This window comes from Mustela putorius, unplaced genomic scaffold, assembly GCF_011764305.1.
Source record: "Mustela putorius furo isolate JIRA1106 unplaced genomic scaffold, ASM1176430v1.1 tig00537350_pilon_pilon_pilon, whole genome shotgun sequence".
Taxonomy (NCBI): domain Eukaryota; kingdom Metazoa; phylum Chordata; class Mammalia; order Carnivora; family Mustelidae; genus Mustela; species Mustela putorius.
The window spans coordinates 10045692-10064944 of record NW_025422471.1 but is presented as its reverse complement, the minus strand read 5'-3'; the positions used below and the strand labels follow the sequence as shown (position 1 = coordinate 10064944).

Genomic DNA, 19253 nt, shown 5'->3' with positions numbered 1-19253 from the left:
TCTGGGACCAGGGAGAGCAGGAATAACATAAAGGAAGGGTTGCTGTATGAGATTAGAAAGTGAAGTTCACAAAGCATGGCAGATTTTTGTAAGAAACAGTAGATCAATGAAACTATTGAACTGTGTGGAAAAAAAAAAAAAAAACCATGAAAACAAACACAACATCTAGTAATGTTCTTAAATGCTTTCTTTCTTTTTACATTTAAAATGGAGAAAATATTAGTATTTTTATGTATTACAAAAGGTTGATGGTTTAAAGTGAATATGTATTCTATAACTTGCACTCCTAATCTTAATTAGCAGTTGAATGCAAAAATTATACAATGTGAGAGAGCAGAAATTATAAAAGAAATACGATTTCAGAGAGATATTTCATATATTTGAAGTAAGTAAAATTAATATTACTATTGATAGAATACCACATCACAGAGTTCTAGATAATGCAGAAGAATAGCACACAATTAGCCAGCTTTTATATACAATGTGACACTTGCTTGTAAGAAATAAGTATTCTCCAAAGCAGTGTCAAGATATGTAAATGGATGATTTGTTTTATCATTCATCACAGACCCTAATAAATTCAAAAATCATGACTTCTATAGGTACTAAAAATAGGCTCCCAATGATACAGGGAGATAGCGTCAATGAAGAATGACTTTCTCTTTTTCTCTCTTTCTCTTAAATAATTCAGTCTTTTCAATGACAGCAATTAGCACTACCGACAGACAGGCAGCGATTAGGTATATATTTTAATTATTATTCATCCTAGTAGTACCTCCAAATCTGATCAAAGTCGGCTATTACCCAGGTGATATGTCAGTCTTAATACTGCTCACCTACACCTCACATATGTAAAACTACGTCTTATACGATATTTCTAGTATTAATAAAAATGATGGTATATTACAATATGTTGGCGATTAATCATTTTCTAGCTTGTTATCACTGACTTTAAAAAACTGAATAAAATGGATTTTATCGAGGTCACCTTTAACTCAAACATTTAAAGCAAAAGATAGGTTAACATTTATGATTCTGAAATTTCACTTTTTATCTAGGCAGAAGTTTAGGCTTTGATTTCCCATAAAAATAGGATAGAAATAAACACCCTTTAAGGTGAATATAGCCAAAAGTTCTCTGGAATAACAAAGTGCCTGTGCAGGATTGTAAAGGCTTGATATCATAAGTTTGATGAGTGTCATGTACATGTGTGTACATGTATATGTAACATTTTCATTCCCCTGGGAAAAATATATAGAGAAAAGGGCAGAGCAAGATAAAAATGCTTGCCTCATGACAGAGTATAACAAAATAAAATAACATAAATGTGCAGAGAAATACATGTAAAGAAAGAAATATGAGAAAGATGTACAGCCCTTACCCATGAATTTAATCTGAAATTAATCTGAAATTCCACTGCATCAAATCCAACTTCCTATTCTGATGCATTTCTCTAGTTTAAAAACCACATCTCTTTCTGTTTTTCTAATATTTATTCTATCCCTCTTCTCACTGACTCCATCTGCCCCGATCCCAGTTCTTCAGTTGAGATGAACACTGGCATAGTGTCCAGGAAGGCAACAGAGGCAGCTGATGAGGAAAGCCCTACCTAAAGTCAAATCATGCTGGAATGGGTCCCAAACCCCTGGAGATCTTATTCTCAGATGCCCTGAGCGAACAGCAAGGCATGCAGTCCTAGATATCAAGAGAGTATGTCTGAGCCTCAGACGTAGCCCCGTCTCATCCCAGCCACAAGCAGAAAGAAGCCTTTGGCCAGAGCCAAGAATTTGGGATGGAAAATGGAATTAAAGTTTCTCTGGGTATGAGGGGCAAAATATGTGCTACATAGTGTTTCTTAGAGTTATGTGTTCTCAATTAAAGGTCTTTTAATTCTGAAATTACAAACTTAAACAGTTATTTTGTGGTTGTAAATTGTCTTCTTTGTGAAACCCAAAATGTTGGGAACTATTAACATAGACTAGAAGTGCCTGTAGGCCATAGTGCTGAGTGGCCCTCTTTGACCTTTGAACCAAGGGTGAACAATGTTTCAGTGCAGATATGAAACAGATTAAAATTTTTAATAAGAAGATGAAAACTTAGTGTACTATGTTTAGAGAGAAAAATACATAGTAGGAATCCTATATAAGGTATTTTGAGATAGATTTGCTGTCCTGGTTGAATTTAGACTCTTACTCATTTTTATTTCATTTGTCTGAGATCCACCAATGCCTTAGAGACAGAGCTTCATAATGGAAGGCATCGTGTCCTCAGACAAGAACAACTACGATTTACTGGGTTGTATTTTGGGGACTGCCACTCCGAACTCATGATGCTGGTTAAGGGTTCACAACAGTTATGTAGAACCATAAATCTGGCTTGGTTGGAGACTTTCAGAGGCCAGGGATATGTCAGGAAATGACATTTACCCAATCAGCCTTTTTTTTTTTTTTAAAACTATGTATTTAAGGTGTACAACATGATGATTTGATACACATATACATCATGAAATGATTAATGCTGTCGAACTAATTATTTCCTCACATAGTTACTGTGTGTGTGTGTGTGTGTGTGTGTGTGTGTGTGTGCTGTGATAGAACATGCAATCTATTCTCTCGGCCAATTTACAATATTCAATTCAGTACTGAATTTAGTCATAATGCCATATATCTACACTTATGCATTCTTCATAAATGCAACTTTGTACCCTTTGACCAACATCTCCCTATTTACCCCACTGGTAACCACTATTCTATTTTCTATGTATTCAAACTTTTTGGATTCCATATGTAATCATGTGATCATGTGGTATTTTTCATTCTGTGTCTGGTTTTTTATTTCACATAGCATAACGTCCTGCATGTCCACCCTTATCCACTTTACAGTCCTGGAGCTGGAGGAAGGACGGGTCTCTTAGGATCTGCCTTAGGCTATTTTGTACCTTTCCTCATGAGTCATGGTGAAGTACGTATGCTTGGTCTTTTGCTCGGGAGTAGTTTTCACTCAGAGTAATTGCCAAAAGTAGCCCTCCCTGACTTGCTTTCTTTCTTCCTTCCTTTTTTTTTTTTTTTTTTAAAGAGATTGTTCTTTTAATACTATATAAGTAATATAAGAATATAGTACTTAACCTTCTGTTTGCTAATTGCTGACATTTTAAAAAGTATATCAGTTTTTTATAGTAGATGAATAGTTAACATCGATACCTTGACCACATTAACTTAAATATGCTTACAGAACAAAAAGGAGCTTTACAAATTTGCAGTATAATAAGAATGACTGGGCAATCTGAACCCTGTCTGACTTCCAAGTTTGAAGTGGTGTTTGGTCAAATATTGGAGCTAATCATTAAGAGGCCCAAAACACTGAGGCTTCATCTGTAGCCAGACTTACTATTTTTATGGACAACATTATAGTTTAGCTAAATTGTTTTTCTTGACAAATTTGCAAAATATCTCAGATTTTGAGCTGATTCCAATGACAGCCGGAGTAGGCAGTGGTAGGAAGTGGGATGCTGAGGGACACAAGTTACCCTTCCACAACCCCCTCCCAACACTCCTGCTCAAGGCAACAGATCTTTCTATTTACTGAACCCAGGACTGTTTGTCTTCTTTATTTCAAGGGGTCTTAGAGAGTGGACAGAGACTAAAAATGGGGAAAGAAAAGGGGACAGAGTTTTATCCTAAGTTCTGGAAACAAACACTAGATTTTAATCTTGCCAACCCACACTAAATTCTCTATGGGGGTTGGGGTCCACATTTTGGGGAGTTCCTACAAGGATATCTGGCATAGGCTCCCATAGTCTCCCTTTCTCTTCTTGTTTTAGAGAGGCTCCCTGAGCGGGGATAATTTCAAAGCTCTATCAGTGATGATCTACTAATTTATTTTTTATAAAAGATTTATTTATTTGACAGACAGAGATCACAAGTAGGCAGAGAGGCAGGCAGAGAGAGAGGGAGGAAGCAGGCTCCCTGCCGAGCAGAGAGCCCGATGTGGGGCTCGATTCCAGGACCCTGAGACCATGACCTGAGCCAAAGGCAGAGGCTTTAACCCACTGAGCCACCCAGGCGCCCCAATCTACTAATTTTTATCTCTGGGATACCACAGTGCTTTTTTTTTTTTTTTTAAATAACAATGCATTTTATTTTTTATGAAGCGCATTTGCTTTTCAAGGGATTTTCTTCTTGGTTGTCACCTCTGATTCTCATAATAGTTCACAAAGTAGATGGAATAGGAATTATTATCTCTAACTCACAATTAAGAAACAGGCTCAGAATGATGGAATGGCTTTCCCAAGACAATAAGCCTTAGTGTAGAGTACCTGGGATATGTTAGCTGTCAGTTACTCCTTTACCCAGTGAATGACTAAGCTAGAATCGTTATCACAACCCAGTTCTTCCTACTCCTTGGTCTGAATTACTACCCTTTGGTAAGATATTTTGAAAACAGAAATAATGGAAATCATCCATAAGATAAAAGAATACAATCAATATATTTTATGTTACTTGGGGGCTAAAAAGGTAACAACAGTGAGAGCTATGATGTATTGAATTTCTTTACAATGCCCATGTCCATGCTGTTTCCTCTTTTTTTGTGAAGATTTTACTTATTCATTTGATAGAGGAAGAGACAGTGAGAGAGGGAACACAAGCAGGGGGATTGGGAGAGGGAGAAGTAGGCTTCTCGATGAGCAGGCAGCTTGATGCAGCCAGATGCTTAATGACTGAGCCATCCGGATACCCCCATGCTGTTTCTTTTCATATGTTATTTCCCAACCATATCTGCAAGGCAAGTATTAGATTTCATAGATGAAGAAAATGAATCTCAAAAAGATTAAACAATGTACCCAAGATTACAGAGTTAGGTAAGTGATTGAGTTGGGGGTCTGAATTTTGGTATGTCATAATAAAAAACTCTTCATGCTGTTTCATGCCTCAGGCATAACTGAGGGAATAAAAGAACTATTCAAGAAGTAAGTCATTTATAAAACTATATAATATTAAAAATATTTATAAAAGCTATACTTGCAAAGAAATTAATGAGAGCTTTCATTGAATTAAGAGGAATTCAATTATTGTCTATTTCAGTTAATGTAAAAAATGCACAAATTAATATATTCTGATTTTTGAAGGTGGCATTAGTCCAGTCTAGGTTACAAAGGGTAAAGAACCAAATCTACTACAGAGAACAAACTGATGATTACTAGAGGGAGGTCGGTGGGGGGAATGGGGTAAACAGGTGATGGGGATTAAGGAGGGCACTTGTCATGAAGAGCAGCAGATGATGTATGGAAACACTGAATCACTCTATGGTACACCTGAAACTAATATAACACTGTATGTTAACTAACTGGAATTTGAATACAAATTTTTATAAAAGACATAAACCTAAATAAATTTTGCTGTATGTGCCACCTGGAATGAGACATGAAGAATTCCCAATTCAAACATGATGAATCGGGGTACTTCTAGTTTGGGCAAATACTAAATTCCATATTGGTTATATGTGGGGAAAAGGTGCATTTATTCAACCTTACTACTTTGTATAATGCTGGGAGCTGTTTACATATCCACTTGAACAGATAAAAACCACGAAAAATGTATAGGTAGGAAATATGCAAAATTTCTCTTGAAAAAAAAAAAAAATAGGCCCTTGGAAAAGACCATTGAGGATGTAGATAAACTGTGAAAGGAAAACTATGCAAAGCAACGTGGTCAGAAAACACCAGGATGTTAGAACAGATTAAAAGCCCACCTTTATTATGTATTTATAATATTATGAGGACTGGAGTAAATACATTCTAGACTTTTGCATGATGAATGTACCTTTTCTAATGGATAATAACGACAGTGAAAAGAGACTGGTTATATTATGATTATTCCATTATGGGATTATACAGCTTAGTCCTTCTATTTATTCAAAACTCTTTCCAAACATTAACTCTTTTGTCCTTACAGTGCACTGTAAGGGTGGTTAGAAGTTACCCACCATACCTATGGTGAGAGGCCAGCTGGATAAATATCTGGGTATTCTATCAAGAGAGAGTGGGAGAAAATCAGGAAGGTCAACTAGTTCTCATTTATAGAAATATATGATCTGACCAAACAACTGATAAAGCATGGTGTGGATGATGTCAATTACTTATAATATCAGAAAGGTAAACAGAAATAAAAAAGAAGTTTCAGCTATACATCTACAACCAAAGTAAAAGCAATAATGGGCTGAAAGTTTAAAAAAAAAAAAAAATGGGAGCATGTTCAGTAAGTCATGATCATTTTCAGGCTCACCAGCCCTTGGAAGGGTGAAAAGAAGCTTAGCCTGAGGCTGGACTATGACCAGCCCTTGGGTTTCTCAGAGCCCCAGGTTCAGTCTGACGAAATACTGTTTCAGCTTTTTACTTCTCCTGCTCCTGGCAGTATTGAGCCAACCCGTTTAAGAGTGGCACATACTGATCGCCTTTCAAGGAAAGGATGAGAACCAATGGTACCTTATGCTTCTTTCTTGTCAGTGGGCAGCACCAATGCTAAATGGCTGGTGGAAAAATTAAAACTCAGGGAATAATATCTCCTAACAGATCATGACCTTCTTCCAGTGAAGTTGCTACCATATACTGCATGCATAGATAACATTCTACAGAACGCCCAAAGAGGGAGAAGGGCTTTCAGAACACGTTTGTTCTTCAGAAGGGTTTTCTATTAGTATTTCAACCATGTCTACTTTTTCTCTTCTCGCTAAATGTTCTGCCTCGAGAAAGGGAGTCTGGGGGCGGGAGATGATATAAATTGGTGGGGGTGCAAGAGATAAAGGCTCACACTCATTCATCTGGTCACTGAAAAAAATCTCATCTCACCTCTCTCATCCATTCTCGAATCGTTTTGCCCGCTTCTTGATGCCACACGTTGTGAACAGAGTCTGTAAGCGCCACGGCAGTTACCTTACTTTTTACATCTGCTTCTCTTTGAATCATCTGTTTTCAAAAAGGAAAAAAAAATAAATAAATAATAAAATAAATAAAAAATAATAGAATAATAAAATATGGGTTGTAATTTTTTTTTTCTCTTACTGGGTGCAGCCTGCTTAGCCATAGATAATAATACATTAAAACCGAAAAACAACATGCATCTCTTGTTCCAGGTTACTCTTTTCTACACCAAATGCATGCCCTGTTCCTGTCCAGAGATGTGAAAAGACCTAATATTTTCTTTTAAAAAGATAATATCACTTAAGTCTCAGAACTGCACAGCTCTATTATTTTCCATGTGGTTTGACAATTCAAGGATTAAAGGGATCACAGGGGAAAAAAGGAGGAATCCCTGAGGGTTTCTTTCACAACTTTCTTCCACCCCTTCCTATTTCAGTGCTTCAGGGAAGTTAGTATCCAGGGCTCACTGTTAGCTACTTTGGACTAACTTCTACTTCTTTTCAGTAGATGGCATGTCAGTAATGAAAGGTATCTTGCTTCGACTCCTTCAATTTAACTAATGTGCTCTTCAACATGGCCTTGTAATTCCTTGGTGCTTTAAATGCCCACAAAGATCTTTCTCTTCAAAGCCTATCAAGATCATTTTGCTTTCTAATATATTTCTTTATGTCGACAAACTACAGTATTACACTCTAACTTCTTTCTTTAGAATGCTGTTTCTCTAAAATTCAATGGTTCTAAAATTTAAAAGAGGACACGTGGCCTGAAGAAACTGAAGAATTTATCAGTGGGTCTGCAAGATAAAGAAAAGTGAAAAATAACAGTTCCATATCAAAAGGATCATAAAAGGTTTTAATCTGCTAAGACGAGGGACTCTAATTTGACACAAGTAGATGAAAGCTTAATAAAAAATACACTGAAAATATAGTACGTAGTAGCCTTAAATTTCATAGCCATGTCCTCATTGTTTCTCTGCATCAAATGTCTTTTCTCCCCCTAGAAAAGAGCAATTTCTCTATCATTTGCTATTAATTTCTCTGAATTGTCTATCAAAAGTATATTACTGCATTTTAAGAAAGTTAAAAGCCTGAGTGGTGATGATAGCTCACACAGTGAACACTGAAATCCAGGCTTCTGATACCAAATGAAGCCTGTTGGCATTCTGAATGAAAAATGTTTCTCTTTCTTATAAATTTCTTCAAACCCTGCATATGCACATCCCCTCTCACTGAACACCACTTAATGGGAATCTAATTCACTGTTAAAGCTGCTTCAGCAGAATTTCCACACCTTAAATATTTGGGCCTTTTGTTTTCCGCTTATAAAATGTGGAAATCTTAAAATCAATGTTGCTTATCAGCATCATAATATTACTGCAAAAATTCACCTTGCAATATCAATAATACTTTTAAAAGCACAAAATAATACTCTAATTCAATACCTCACATTCATTATTAAGTAGTTTGCTACCTTCTCCTAGATTTTATTTTAAAAACAGATTGTCATCCATAAAAAAGGAGGAGACTGTGCCATTTGAGATGACACGGGTGGACCTAGAAGGTATTATGATAAGTGAAATAAGTAAATAAGTCAGACTGAGAGAGCCAAATACCAAATGAATCCACTCATAAATGGAACCTAAAAAAAAAAAATGAATAAACAAAGAAAAAGCAGAATCAGAACAGAGGGGAGGGATATAAAAACTGAGAAGAGGGAGTGGGGGGTTGGGCAAAATGGGTAAAGGGGAGAGAGAGCTATAGGCCTCCAGTTATGGAATGAGTAAGTTATGGGAATAAAAAGCACAGCATAAAGAATACAGTCAATGATATTGTAATAGCGATGCAATGGGACAGATGGCAGCCACACTTGTGGTGAGCACAGCATAATGTATAAACTTGTCAAATCACTACATTGTACACCTGAAACTGGCGTAACACTGTGTCAAAAGTACTCAAATTAAAATAATAAAAAAAACTAAAGCTACCTCAAAGAAAAGATTGTCATGGATCATGTTGGCACTAGAATATAAAAACTTAAACCAACATTTGATAATAAAACTCGAAATTCCAAAATAGTGACTACACCTGGCTCATGAAGAACCTACACGTCCTTACTCTCATTTTCTAACAGTAACACTTTTAGAGATCTAGAGCGATTGTTGCTAAAGTTACAAAATAAGAGCATGCTCTTCTGGTATTCTATGAATATGTCTGCATTTTTAAATATTTGCCCTGGATTTTGTTGTGGTTGTTGTGAACATATGCTGACTTATGTAAGCTGGTTGTATCGGAAGACAGAGTATCGAGAGCCATTTGTGAACTGACATCAAATTAAGACTCAAATAGGCTAAGGATGTACTGCAAAAGCAGAAAAATCTGAGAATTAAAATTCTACAAAGTTGGGAAAATACACAGTTGTTAGATGGACTATAAGAGGAAAAAAACCTTTGGTCTGTTCTTCCATCTGGCTGACATTTCATGCAGTGGATGTGATGCTGTGCAACTTTTCTTCACATCACATCCAATCATGTCATAATCCAACATGATATTCCCTACACTGTTTTAATCCTTTATGGTTTAAAAATCACTTTCATATTATATTATTAGAGGTGGAGAATGGTCAAATTTTAGAGAATCTCAATAAAAAGCGGTCTACAAATGAACCCTGTACAAAGAATTTCAAATATTTGGGGCGGCTGGGTAGTGTAGTCCACTAAGTGTCTGACTTATGGTTTTAGCTCAGGTCATGATCTCAGGGTCCTGGGATCAGGCTCTGTGTCCAGCTCCACACTCAGCACGGAGTCTGCTTGAGATTTTCTCTCCCACTCCTTCTGCCTCTCCTGCTCTTGTGCTCTCCCTCTCTCTAAATTCACTAAATATATAAATAAATAAATCTTTAAAAAAATAATTTCATATGTTTGATGTTTAGGATTGGTAGAACTGTAAATTGGTAAACATCTCAATAGTTTGGTTTTTCAGACTATTCCAGCCTTGCTGCTACCTACTTGCAGTTTCCATTTCTGCCCAGAGCCTCTGCTTTTTGTATTTGTTAGTTTGGTTTAGAGCCCTTCCCTCTCTTACTGCCTCCCCTGGAGTGAGCACTGATGAAGAATGCTGGGGAAAAGGGATACCTCGGGGGCTCAGTCGGCTAAGCACCTGCCTTCGCCTCAGGTCAGAATCCCAGAGTCCTGGGATGGAGCCCCGCATCAGTCTCCCTGCTCAGTGGGGAGTCTGCTTCTCCTCTCCCTTTGCCCCTTCCCCTGCTTATATGCACTCTCTCTCACTCAAATAAATAAATCACATCTTAAAGAGAATGTTGGGGAACGCAATGCGGGGGGGGAGACTGAATGCAGGAACGAAGACTGTTTAAGAGACAGATGCTAGATAGAATACAGAATGGGTGGAGGTGCAGCTGGGCAGGAAAACTTCTATATATTGTTCTATAATAGTCTTTAAGAGAAGGCTATGATAATCTGGAAAACAGAAATCTGGAAGGGAGGAGACCATTACACTAAAGTCTACTGAAATCTCCTAAGTCAATCGAATTATACTTCAATCGAAGTATTGTATTGATACTTCAATCGAAGGTGAAGATGTGGTTTTTTCTAGGATCCATGGATATGAACCCCTTTGAAATTCCTTGCAAAATCTATCCGCAGATGATAGGAATATTTTTCTGGAAGAGGACCCTTAGCTTTCATTAGATTCTTAAAGGAATTTTAGTGACTAAAAATAGTAAGACCCGTGATTTTCATGTCTCCATGTCTTCTTGAGTGAACTATGGAGCACTACCAAGTAAAGTCTTCAAACAACTAAGATCAGTTTATACCTATACCAATCTTTCAAAAATAAAGGATGACCTTCCATTTTTTATTATAATGTCTTCAGTATGGTATCAGTAGTTGAATAAAAGTGACAAAAAACCTGATATCCCAGACATCAACTTCTGAAAGTTTCATGGCTTGGTAAGTTATACCTGGTAAAATTATAATTAAAATATTTTTTGTTTTCACAAACAAAATAATGTTATATACTGTGTGTATAACATTTACATCTGAGTAGTGCCTCACAAATTTCAAAATGAATACATCATCATTCTTATTTTATTCTGAAATAGTATTAAAATGTATGTAAAACTTGTGTTACTTTTCCCATCTGTGGAGGAGGAAACTGGTTGAGGCTGAGAAACTGGTTAAGGGCCACACAACTCTGAATTGTCCTTGTCTCTGCAGTCCTGTGTTCTTTCATATGTGTCACATAGGGTCCATTTTTCAGTAATATATCATACTACTCTTACATATATGAACTCATTTGATTAATTCCCTTTTCTTTATAGTATTTCAGACAGAGAGAGACATACCCAGATAGGGAACACAAGCAGAGGGAGTGGGAGTGGGAGAAGCAGGCGTCTTGCTGAGCAGAGAGCCTGATGCAGGCCTAGATCCCAGGACTCTGGGATCATGACCTGAGCCGAAGGCAGTCGATTAACAACTGAGCCACCCAAGCACCACAGATTTTATTTATTTGAGAGAGAGTGTGAGAGAGAGGGCATGAGTAGGGAGAGAGGCAGAGGGAGAAGCAGACCCCCTGCCAAGTGGGGAGCTCCATCCCAGGACTCTGGGATCATAACCTTACTGGGAGGCAGATGCCTAAATGGCTGAGCCACCCAGGTGCCCCTGATTTGGACACTTAAAAAAATATTTAAAAAATCCAAATCCATATCGGTAAGGAGTGTTGGAATTATAAAAATCATGCCAAGATAAATATCAGTCATGTGCAAAACCAGACTATCAACAGCATTTAAATATTATAATTACAGTTCTAAAATAAAATGATGTCTAGGATAAGAGGGCAAGCTACATATTTCCATAAATCATATTGATGATTTGAGAATTAATACAAAGTATGTGCTGCTGTCACCTGATATTGTTGTTTCCCCTTCTTAGTGCGATCTATCTCTTCACAGTCCTCACACCTTAGCATCTACACAATTAATCTGCTCATTCCTTCTGTGCACTGCATGTTACTAGTCTGACAAAAGTTCCACTAACCCAATAAATATGAAATAGTCCGAACAGATTAAAAACATATACCATCTGTATGCAGGCTCATCTTACTATTAAACTTTTTTTTAAGATTTTATTTATTACTTATTTGACAGAGATCACAAGTAGGCAGAAAGGCAGGCAGAGAGAGAGAGAGAGAGAGAGAGGAAGGGAAGCAGGCTCACTGCCAAGCAGAGAGCCCGATGTGGGGCTCGATCCCAGGACCCTGGGATCATGACCTGAGCTGAAGGCAGAGGCTTTAACCCACTGAGCCACCCAGGTGCTCCAACTATTAAACTTTTTGATGGGAGTTGAAGTTGAGAGGGAAAAAAATCTCCTAGTATTATCTGTTTTCTTCCAGAGTAACATTTTAAACATTAAGTGACTGTAACAAAATAAGAGAGCTCCTCAGAGCCCAAGAGTATTTGGTGAGATGAAGGGCAGGGCACCAGAGAGATGGTATGGGAAGGCCCGAGTCAGCAGCATCCACCTGTGCTTCCCTCCAGGTGCACTACTGGCCAGCCCTTCCTGCTACTTTCTCTCCCCTGAAATTCCACAGACCGTTTCCGTCCACCTAACTTGCCTCGCCATGCTCTCTGCAAGGCCTTCAAATGGAGCACTCGCCTACTATCTTCACAGAAATATCTGGCCAAATCTAAATGCCTCATGTCCCCCTAGAAGTTTCTTAATTCCCTTTCTGTACCTACTTCAGCCCTTTCTTTTTTTGGAAGATCTTATTTATTTATTTACTTGAGAGAATGACAGTGAGAGAGAGAGAGAGAGAGGAGGAAGAGGAGGAGAGGGAGAGGGAGAAGCAGAATCCACGCTGAGCGCAGCAGAGCCCGATGCAAGGCTTGATCCCAGGACCCTGAGATCATGACCTGAGCCGAAATCCAGAGCAGGAAGTTTAACCTACTGGGCCACCCAGGTGCCCCTATTTCACTTCCTCTACAAATCTATTGTGAACTACTTTTAGGAAAGGAAAACACAAAGACTCTTTTACTTCCACGAAATTAAGTTAAAAATTTGCTGTCCACTTGTCTTAGCTTAGAAGATAAGCTTCCGAAGGCAGGGAGATAGTGATGTTAAGAGGATGCTCTTCCATGAGCCTTTGGAGGTAGTTTCATATCTCTAGTGGAGGGTCTTGGGTTTTGGAAATTATGAATCCAACCCAGTCCTAGGTTCAATACTCTCAACCTAAAGAAGTGAACCCTGCATTGAGTTTGCCTTGACACTAACCTAAAAGAAGCGAATAATTTCATTTTCCTGTATTTTGGGCTCAGCAGCTACAGGATTCAGAATAAATTGTCTTACATTTTATTTATTTATTTATTTTTTAAATTGTCTTACATTTTAAAGTCCAAGGGGCCCTCCTGAAAGAAGGCAGTGTGGATTGGGGCAAGGTGTGTATATATGTGCATACAAGCCCATATCTATATTAGCATGCATGCTTTAAGCATGGTTTTGAGGGAAATGTTTTAATGTCTTTCATCAGCAAAAGTCATTACCTTCCTTCAAAATTCTGACATGTGTTACACATATGCACTCTGAGGGTTAGAGCATGTGAATCACTTGTACAGGAAAGAATATTCTGAAAGGAAATCAAATAATGCATGTTTCCATCAGATTAGGATCTGACACTACTGTACATATATAAATCTGAGGATCATTACTACTGCATGAGCATGAATGAATCATCAGTCTGGTTAATAGCACGGTTGATGTTTGAGATGTCTTTAAAAATGTGTGTGTGTATGTGTGTGTGTCTATAAATAGATTAGCTCCCTCTAGAGTTCCTAGAGTTAAGATTTCAGATTAAGTCATTTCAAAGGTTTGAAAAGTATGAAAACGTGGTACTTTTTCAATTTTTTGTCATGCAGATTATATTGACACTCAGTGCTTCTACTTGGGTGTTCTGTTTATGTAGTTAGACAAACGATGCCCCTTTACCACAAACCTCTCCCATCACTTTACATCTGTGCCTGTACATCTCCTGGCTCATGGCACACTGCCCTGTGTGCTATCAGGCCCACTGGGTTGAAAGTGTACACTGGGCCAAGATGACTAATCAGCCGACACTGGGTTTGGCAGAGACTTTCCTGTTAATGTCTTCTTGAAGCTTCTTTTGTACATGTCAATCCCAATAGTGCGCTATTCACAGAACAAATACCACTTTTGCCGCAATATTAAAACCTCGGTCCTGTCACCCAAGGCTCTTGAAGCACCTCCAGTGATTACTATGAAATACACACACTTCAGTAGATGAAATATGAGGACTAAACTGCCCAGCAGGAAATCCAGACAAGTATGACATTCAGCTCTCACATGCTACTTGCAATTCACATTTCTAATCTGCATTCACTTCTCTCTCTTTCTCTCCATTATTATTATTATTATTATTATTATTATTATTATTCTTCTTTGGAAGTAGAAACTTTCAAGTAAGCAGTCTTCATAAGGAATGCAGTGGTTAGGTTCAAGGACTTTGGAATCAGATTCTCTGGGTTCAAATCCCTGTTCTGCCACTTCCGATAATGATACTTCGAGTGGATTACTTCGACTTTTCTGGGTCTCAATTTCATCACAGGTTAAGAGGGAGATGATAAATACACTTAAATCACAGACTTATTGTGAGTTGAACTGAATATAAAGTGACTATTGGAGGACTTGGCGCATAGTACACAATTATAATAGATACCATAAAAGCACACAATGCAAACTACTCCATATTTGTAAACTTGTGCATTCCCCTTTCTCAGTGTAGAAGGTAACAGAAGCTTACCTTAGAATATATTAAAAAAAAAAAGAATACATTTAATGACAAATACTGTTTTTAAAAAAGACACAGGTCCATAAAGGGGAAAAAGAAAGAGGTAATTATTGTGTTTGTTTAAAATCTTGTAATCAGAATACTAGACCTGTAATAGCACTCTGCGCTTAAAAATTAAAACAGAATTGTTGAAGCCATACTGTGTCAGCTCTAGTTTCCTGCCATCAGTGAACCCTTTCAGAATTACATGGGCCAGCAACAAAGCATGGAGCCATGGCTTAGCAGTGCCAAGCTGGCACAGAGTCCCCTCGCCACTTTGTTTCCTATGTAGAAGGAGTATAGCTGACTTCGTTTTAAAAAAGATAATCACAGAGATATAAAATATGTCCAGAGTTAAGAACTATAGTGTTGTAGTTTAAAGCATGCGTAAGCTTTGGAGCTCCATGTCCTTAAGTTTTAATTTTTGGTTATCATTATAAGAAAACAAAAATGGGAATAATAGTAGTACTCGCCTCGTAAGATCGCTGAAGGATAACAGACATAAAGCATGTGAGCAATCAATATTGTCAGCTACTATCATTATTACTTTGACACTCATTTTTAATTTCCGAAATCTGTTCTTCTTTCAAATATGGCATCTATGTACTCTTCAGTGACATCCACATTTGCACAGTTCACAAAGCAGTTACGTGTCAGACAATTACTGCATCCCCTCCTCCACCTCTTCAATTACGCAAAGTGATTTGGGCTCACTTAAATGTTTGTAAAGAAAATAATTAGGTACACATAGGATGATTATACATTCTAGTTAGCCCAGGACACTCTTGGTTAATAACCATGGACCTGGCATAATTATTAATAGTGTCCCTTTCCACTGTTAAAAGTGTTCTGGTTTGGATGGTAAATTATATGGTCATTTTTTATGTAAGTGTAACAGAAGTTAAATGTTACTCTAGTGAACGGGTAAATCTTACAAAGTTTCAATGCTTAACAATTTAAGCATATACCCAAAAGCTCTAGAGCTGTCACTATAAAAATAACCATGTAGGAAAACACACAAGAAATCCTTCCAGAAGTTCCTAAGTTCAAAATTTAAGGGCAAGCCTGAGCACTGCGCTGAGCCCCTCACAGATGGACACGCAGCTTCACACCCTGGGTAGATAAACATGGCCAGCTGGAGCCCCACTGTAGCAACAGGATAAGACAACATTCTCTTTTCCTGTGCTTTGAAGCCCCAGCTTCAATTCTTACAACCTTTGTCTAATTTCAGGAAGGAAAAGGCTCTCCACAGGCAAGAACCCCAAGGGATAGGGTATGTAAACTGAAACTTCTTGGGTCACATGTATTTATGAAGATAAGTCTCCAGCCACCAGTTAGGGAATGGCAAGTTATGATTTAGTATTGCAGGCGGCCAGGAGAGAGCAGTAATAACTTCCTTTTCCTTTCGTGCCTGGACTATGCTGCCACGTGCAGGCTCCTTCAGCGACAAAAAAAGCATAGGCAAGGAAGATTTAAAAGAAAAAGAAAGAAAGAAAAAAACAAATATTAAGCGACTGACAATCCGGGAACTGGAAGAGAAGACCAGTGCTTTACAAAAACATACAATGAGAGAATAAAGGCAACAGTCTGAAAAACGTCATCAATCAAGAAAATAGCACGTTAATTACAAGGGAAAAAATAAAAGAGGTCATATATTAAGAAAACCGTGTAAGGATTCATCAAGGTGACTTATTTGATTAAAATGTTTTATTATGTAATGTTATAAGGCTGATCACAAGCAGGCAAGATATTCTAAAACATAGTTATAAAAATTACAACAAACATATAGGAAGGGGATATATTGTAAACATGTAGATAAGAACTAAACACTGCCAGTCCAATAAACTAAGGCAGGCTTACAAAGGAGATGTTTAACGGGGGACTATACAGAGTCTTAGATGGAAAAATGAGAAAACTTAGTAAAGCCTATGTATTTTATATACCCAGAGATGTTTCTGATGCAAGTAAGTCATAAGCATGTTCACAGCACTTAGTTTAAAAATCACTTAAGAGCCCTGATCAATTGGTAAGTGCTAGAAATACTACCATATATACAGAATTTGTCAATCACTGAACAGTTTAAAAACTTGCGGCAAAAGATTTCATCAGGTCAGGCAAGGAATAGGCATCCACTTGGGAAAGTGTTAATACCCTTAAGTTTTAAAGCATACCATTTTATTTTGGTCTGGGAAAAAGAAAGGTAAAGAGATAAGATTTCCTGCCCCAAAGATATATAGTAGATAAGCAGAGTATTGGAGATTGTGTTAATTAACAAATTTTTCTTAAAAGGCTTTACATTAGTTAGGTGTGAGGTGATGGATATGTTGCCTGACCTGGCTGTGATGAATATTACACAATGTATACAGATATCAAGGTTATCAGGTTGTATACCTTAAATATATACAATTTTCAGTCATCAATTATACCTCCTGAGACCTGGAAAAAAAGCAATCTTTGCTCTGAACTTCCACATAGATGTCTGCTGTATTTGAAATTTTAACTAAAGTTTTCAGTTATGTTATACCTTTCATAATATTTTCGTTAAAATTCAGGTTTTCATAAAAAAAAAAAAGGTTCCAATTGCCTATCCCGTTTTCAATATATTTTGAAAACTGTATACCCTGTTACCTAGCACTAGCAGGGAAAGTGATATTCTAATTTACCAACTGTTTTAGGTAAAGCACTATTACTACAAAGTTGAGGAAAACAAAATTTCTGACCTTTGGGAAGAATTCACAATTTAGGATGGAAGGCACGTTCCGATCAGTTCTTAGAGCCCTTTAATTCCGAGTACTTACAGAAAGATGATTTCGTTAGATGGAACAATTTCTTTTTAAGTAGTTGAGGGATTATGTACCTGTTTTTTAGATGAGGAAATTGCTGTTTAGAGAAAGTCAGTGACTTGCCCATATTCACAGAGTTAATATTAAGTGGGACTGCTAGATCTTTTAACTCCAAATCCCATGTTCTTACATTATGGCTATCTGTATATAACACTTTACGTATTCACTTTGGAAATACTTGTTACACTGGTAATGCTTTGTTCACAGTCTTTCTTTCCCACTGAGATGTAGGCTCCATGAGGGCAAGATCATATTTGCCAGGTCAGTAACACATCACCACTGCAATGACTGACGTATCACAGGTGCTCAGAAACTATATGTGGAATGAGCAGAGATGCTATCTACAGAAATGGACTAGATCGGGTAAAGTGATGGCTAACGAGTTAGAGTGATGTCTGGTTTGGTGTATTTAGAAATCGACCATATCATAGGTTGGGTTCCTGAGGAAACAGACTCTGAAATGGAATTTAGCACACAGGATGTTCACAAAGGAGTGTTCTTACGATCAACATCTGAGGAAGGTGGCAGGGACATCGGGTGAGGGTGGGTGGGAAACAGAGCAGGAATGGGCAGAGAGAGAGAAGTCAGGTTAAGATGGAGGTCTAATAACAATCTTGTACAACTCCAGGGAAGCTCTGGATCTAGAATGACCTTTCAGAGTCTTTCCAAGCTGGGTCCAGATGGATTGGCCTTTAATTTCCCATACTGTTCTGTCTTTGAATATGGGCCCCACAAAAGCCAAGGCAATCCTTGAAGGGGTTGACAGCTAAAAGCTGTCTGCTGAAAGCACTCCCAAGAGTTGGGGCAACACATCCTTTTCTGAAGGAGCAACTGGGCAGTGTATCACAATATCCACCACAGGCCATAACTGAAATTGTCCATTCAAATCTAAATTGTCCTAGGGGCACCTGGGTGGGCTCAGTCAGTTAAACATCTATCTGCCTTTGGCTCAGGTCATGATTTCATGGTCCTGGGATGGAGCCCCACGTTTGGTTCCCTGCTCAGTGGGGAGTCCACTTCTCTCTATCCCTCAGTGTTCTTTCTCTCAAATAAATAAAATCTTAAAAAAAAAAAATCTAAATCGTCCTTCCAATCTGCCTAACAGTTTACTGTACTCAAGATTGCACTATGATTTATTTAACTCACTAATATTTCTGAGATCAAGTACATTTCTCTTGGATTTTTTTTTAAAGATTTTATTTATTTATTTATTTGACAGAGAGAGATCACAAGCAGGCAGAGAGGCAGGCAGAGAGAGAGGAGGGAAGCAGGCTCCCTGCTGAGCAGAGAGCCCGATGCGGGGCTCGATCCCAGGACTCTGAGATCATGACCTGAGCTTAAGGCAGTGGCTTAACCCACTGAGCCACCAGGCGGCCCTCTTGGATTTTTGATCTCTCATAATCTAATACCATATTATATATCTTGTCAAATTTTGCATTATCCCCCCTAAAGATTATAAGGGAAAAACACAAAGTCAAAATATGAAGACACACTATTAAAAAGCATAAAGACATAAAAATCACAAAATTTCAAAATTATCTTACAAATCCATTGGGAATGATTTGATTTCCTGGATTTCAAATGAAATATATATGTCAGATAAAGCAAGGTATCCTTGTGGTTTCAAATCTGAATGCAAAA

General features: G+C 37.7%; 1 protein-coding gene across 7 annotated transcripts in view; it reads right to left on the bottom strand.

Moving 5' to 3' along the window:
* FAM172A (family with sequence similarity 172 member A) overlaps nt 1-19253 on the bottom strand; it is a 426343-nt gene that overhangs the window by 145252 nt on the left and 261838 nt on the right. For 6 of the 7 annotated variants that reach the window (XM_004769901.3, XM_045074532.1, XM_045074534.1 and 3 more), the window contains one exon: nt 6845-6961. In XM_004769901.3, coding sequence (XP_004769958.1) covers nt 6845-6961 — 117 coding nt within the window. Of the gene's footprint in view, nt 1-6844; nt 6962-19253 lie in introns of those variants that run through there. The other variant, XM_045074535.1, reaches the window with a different exon arrangement.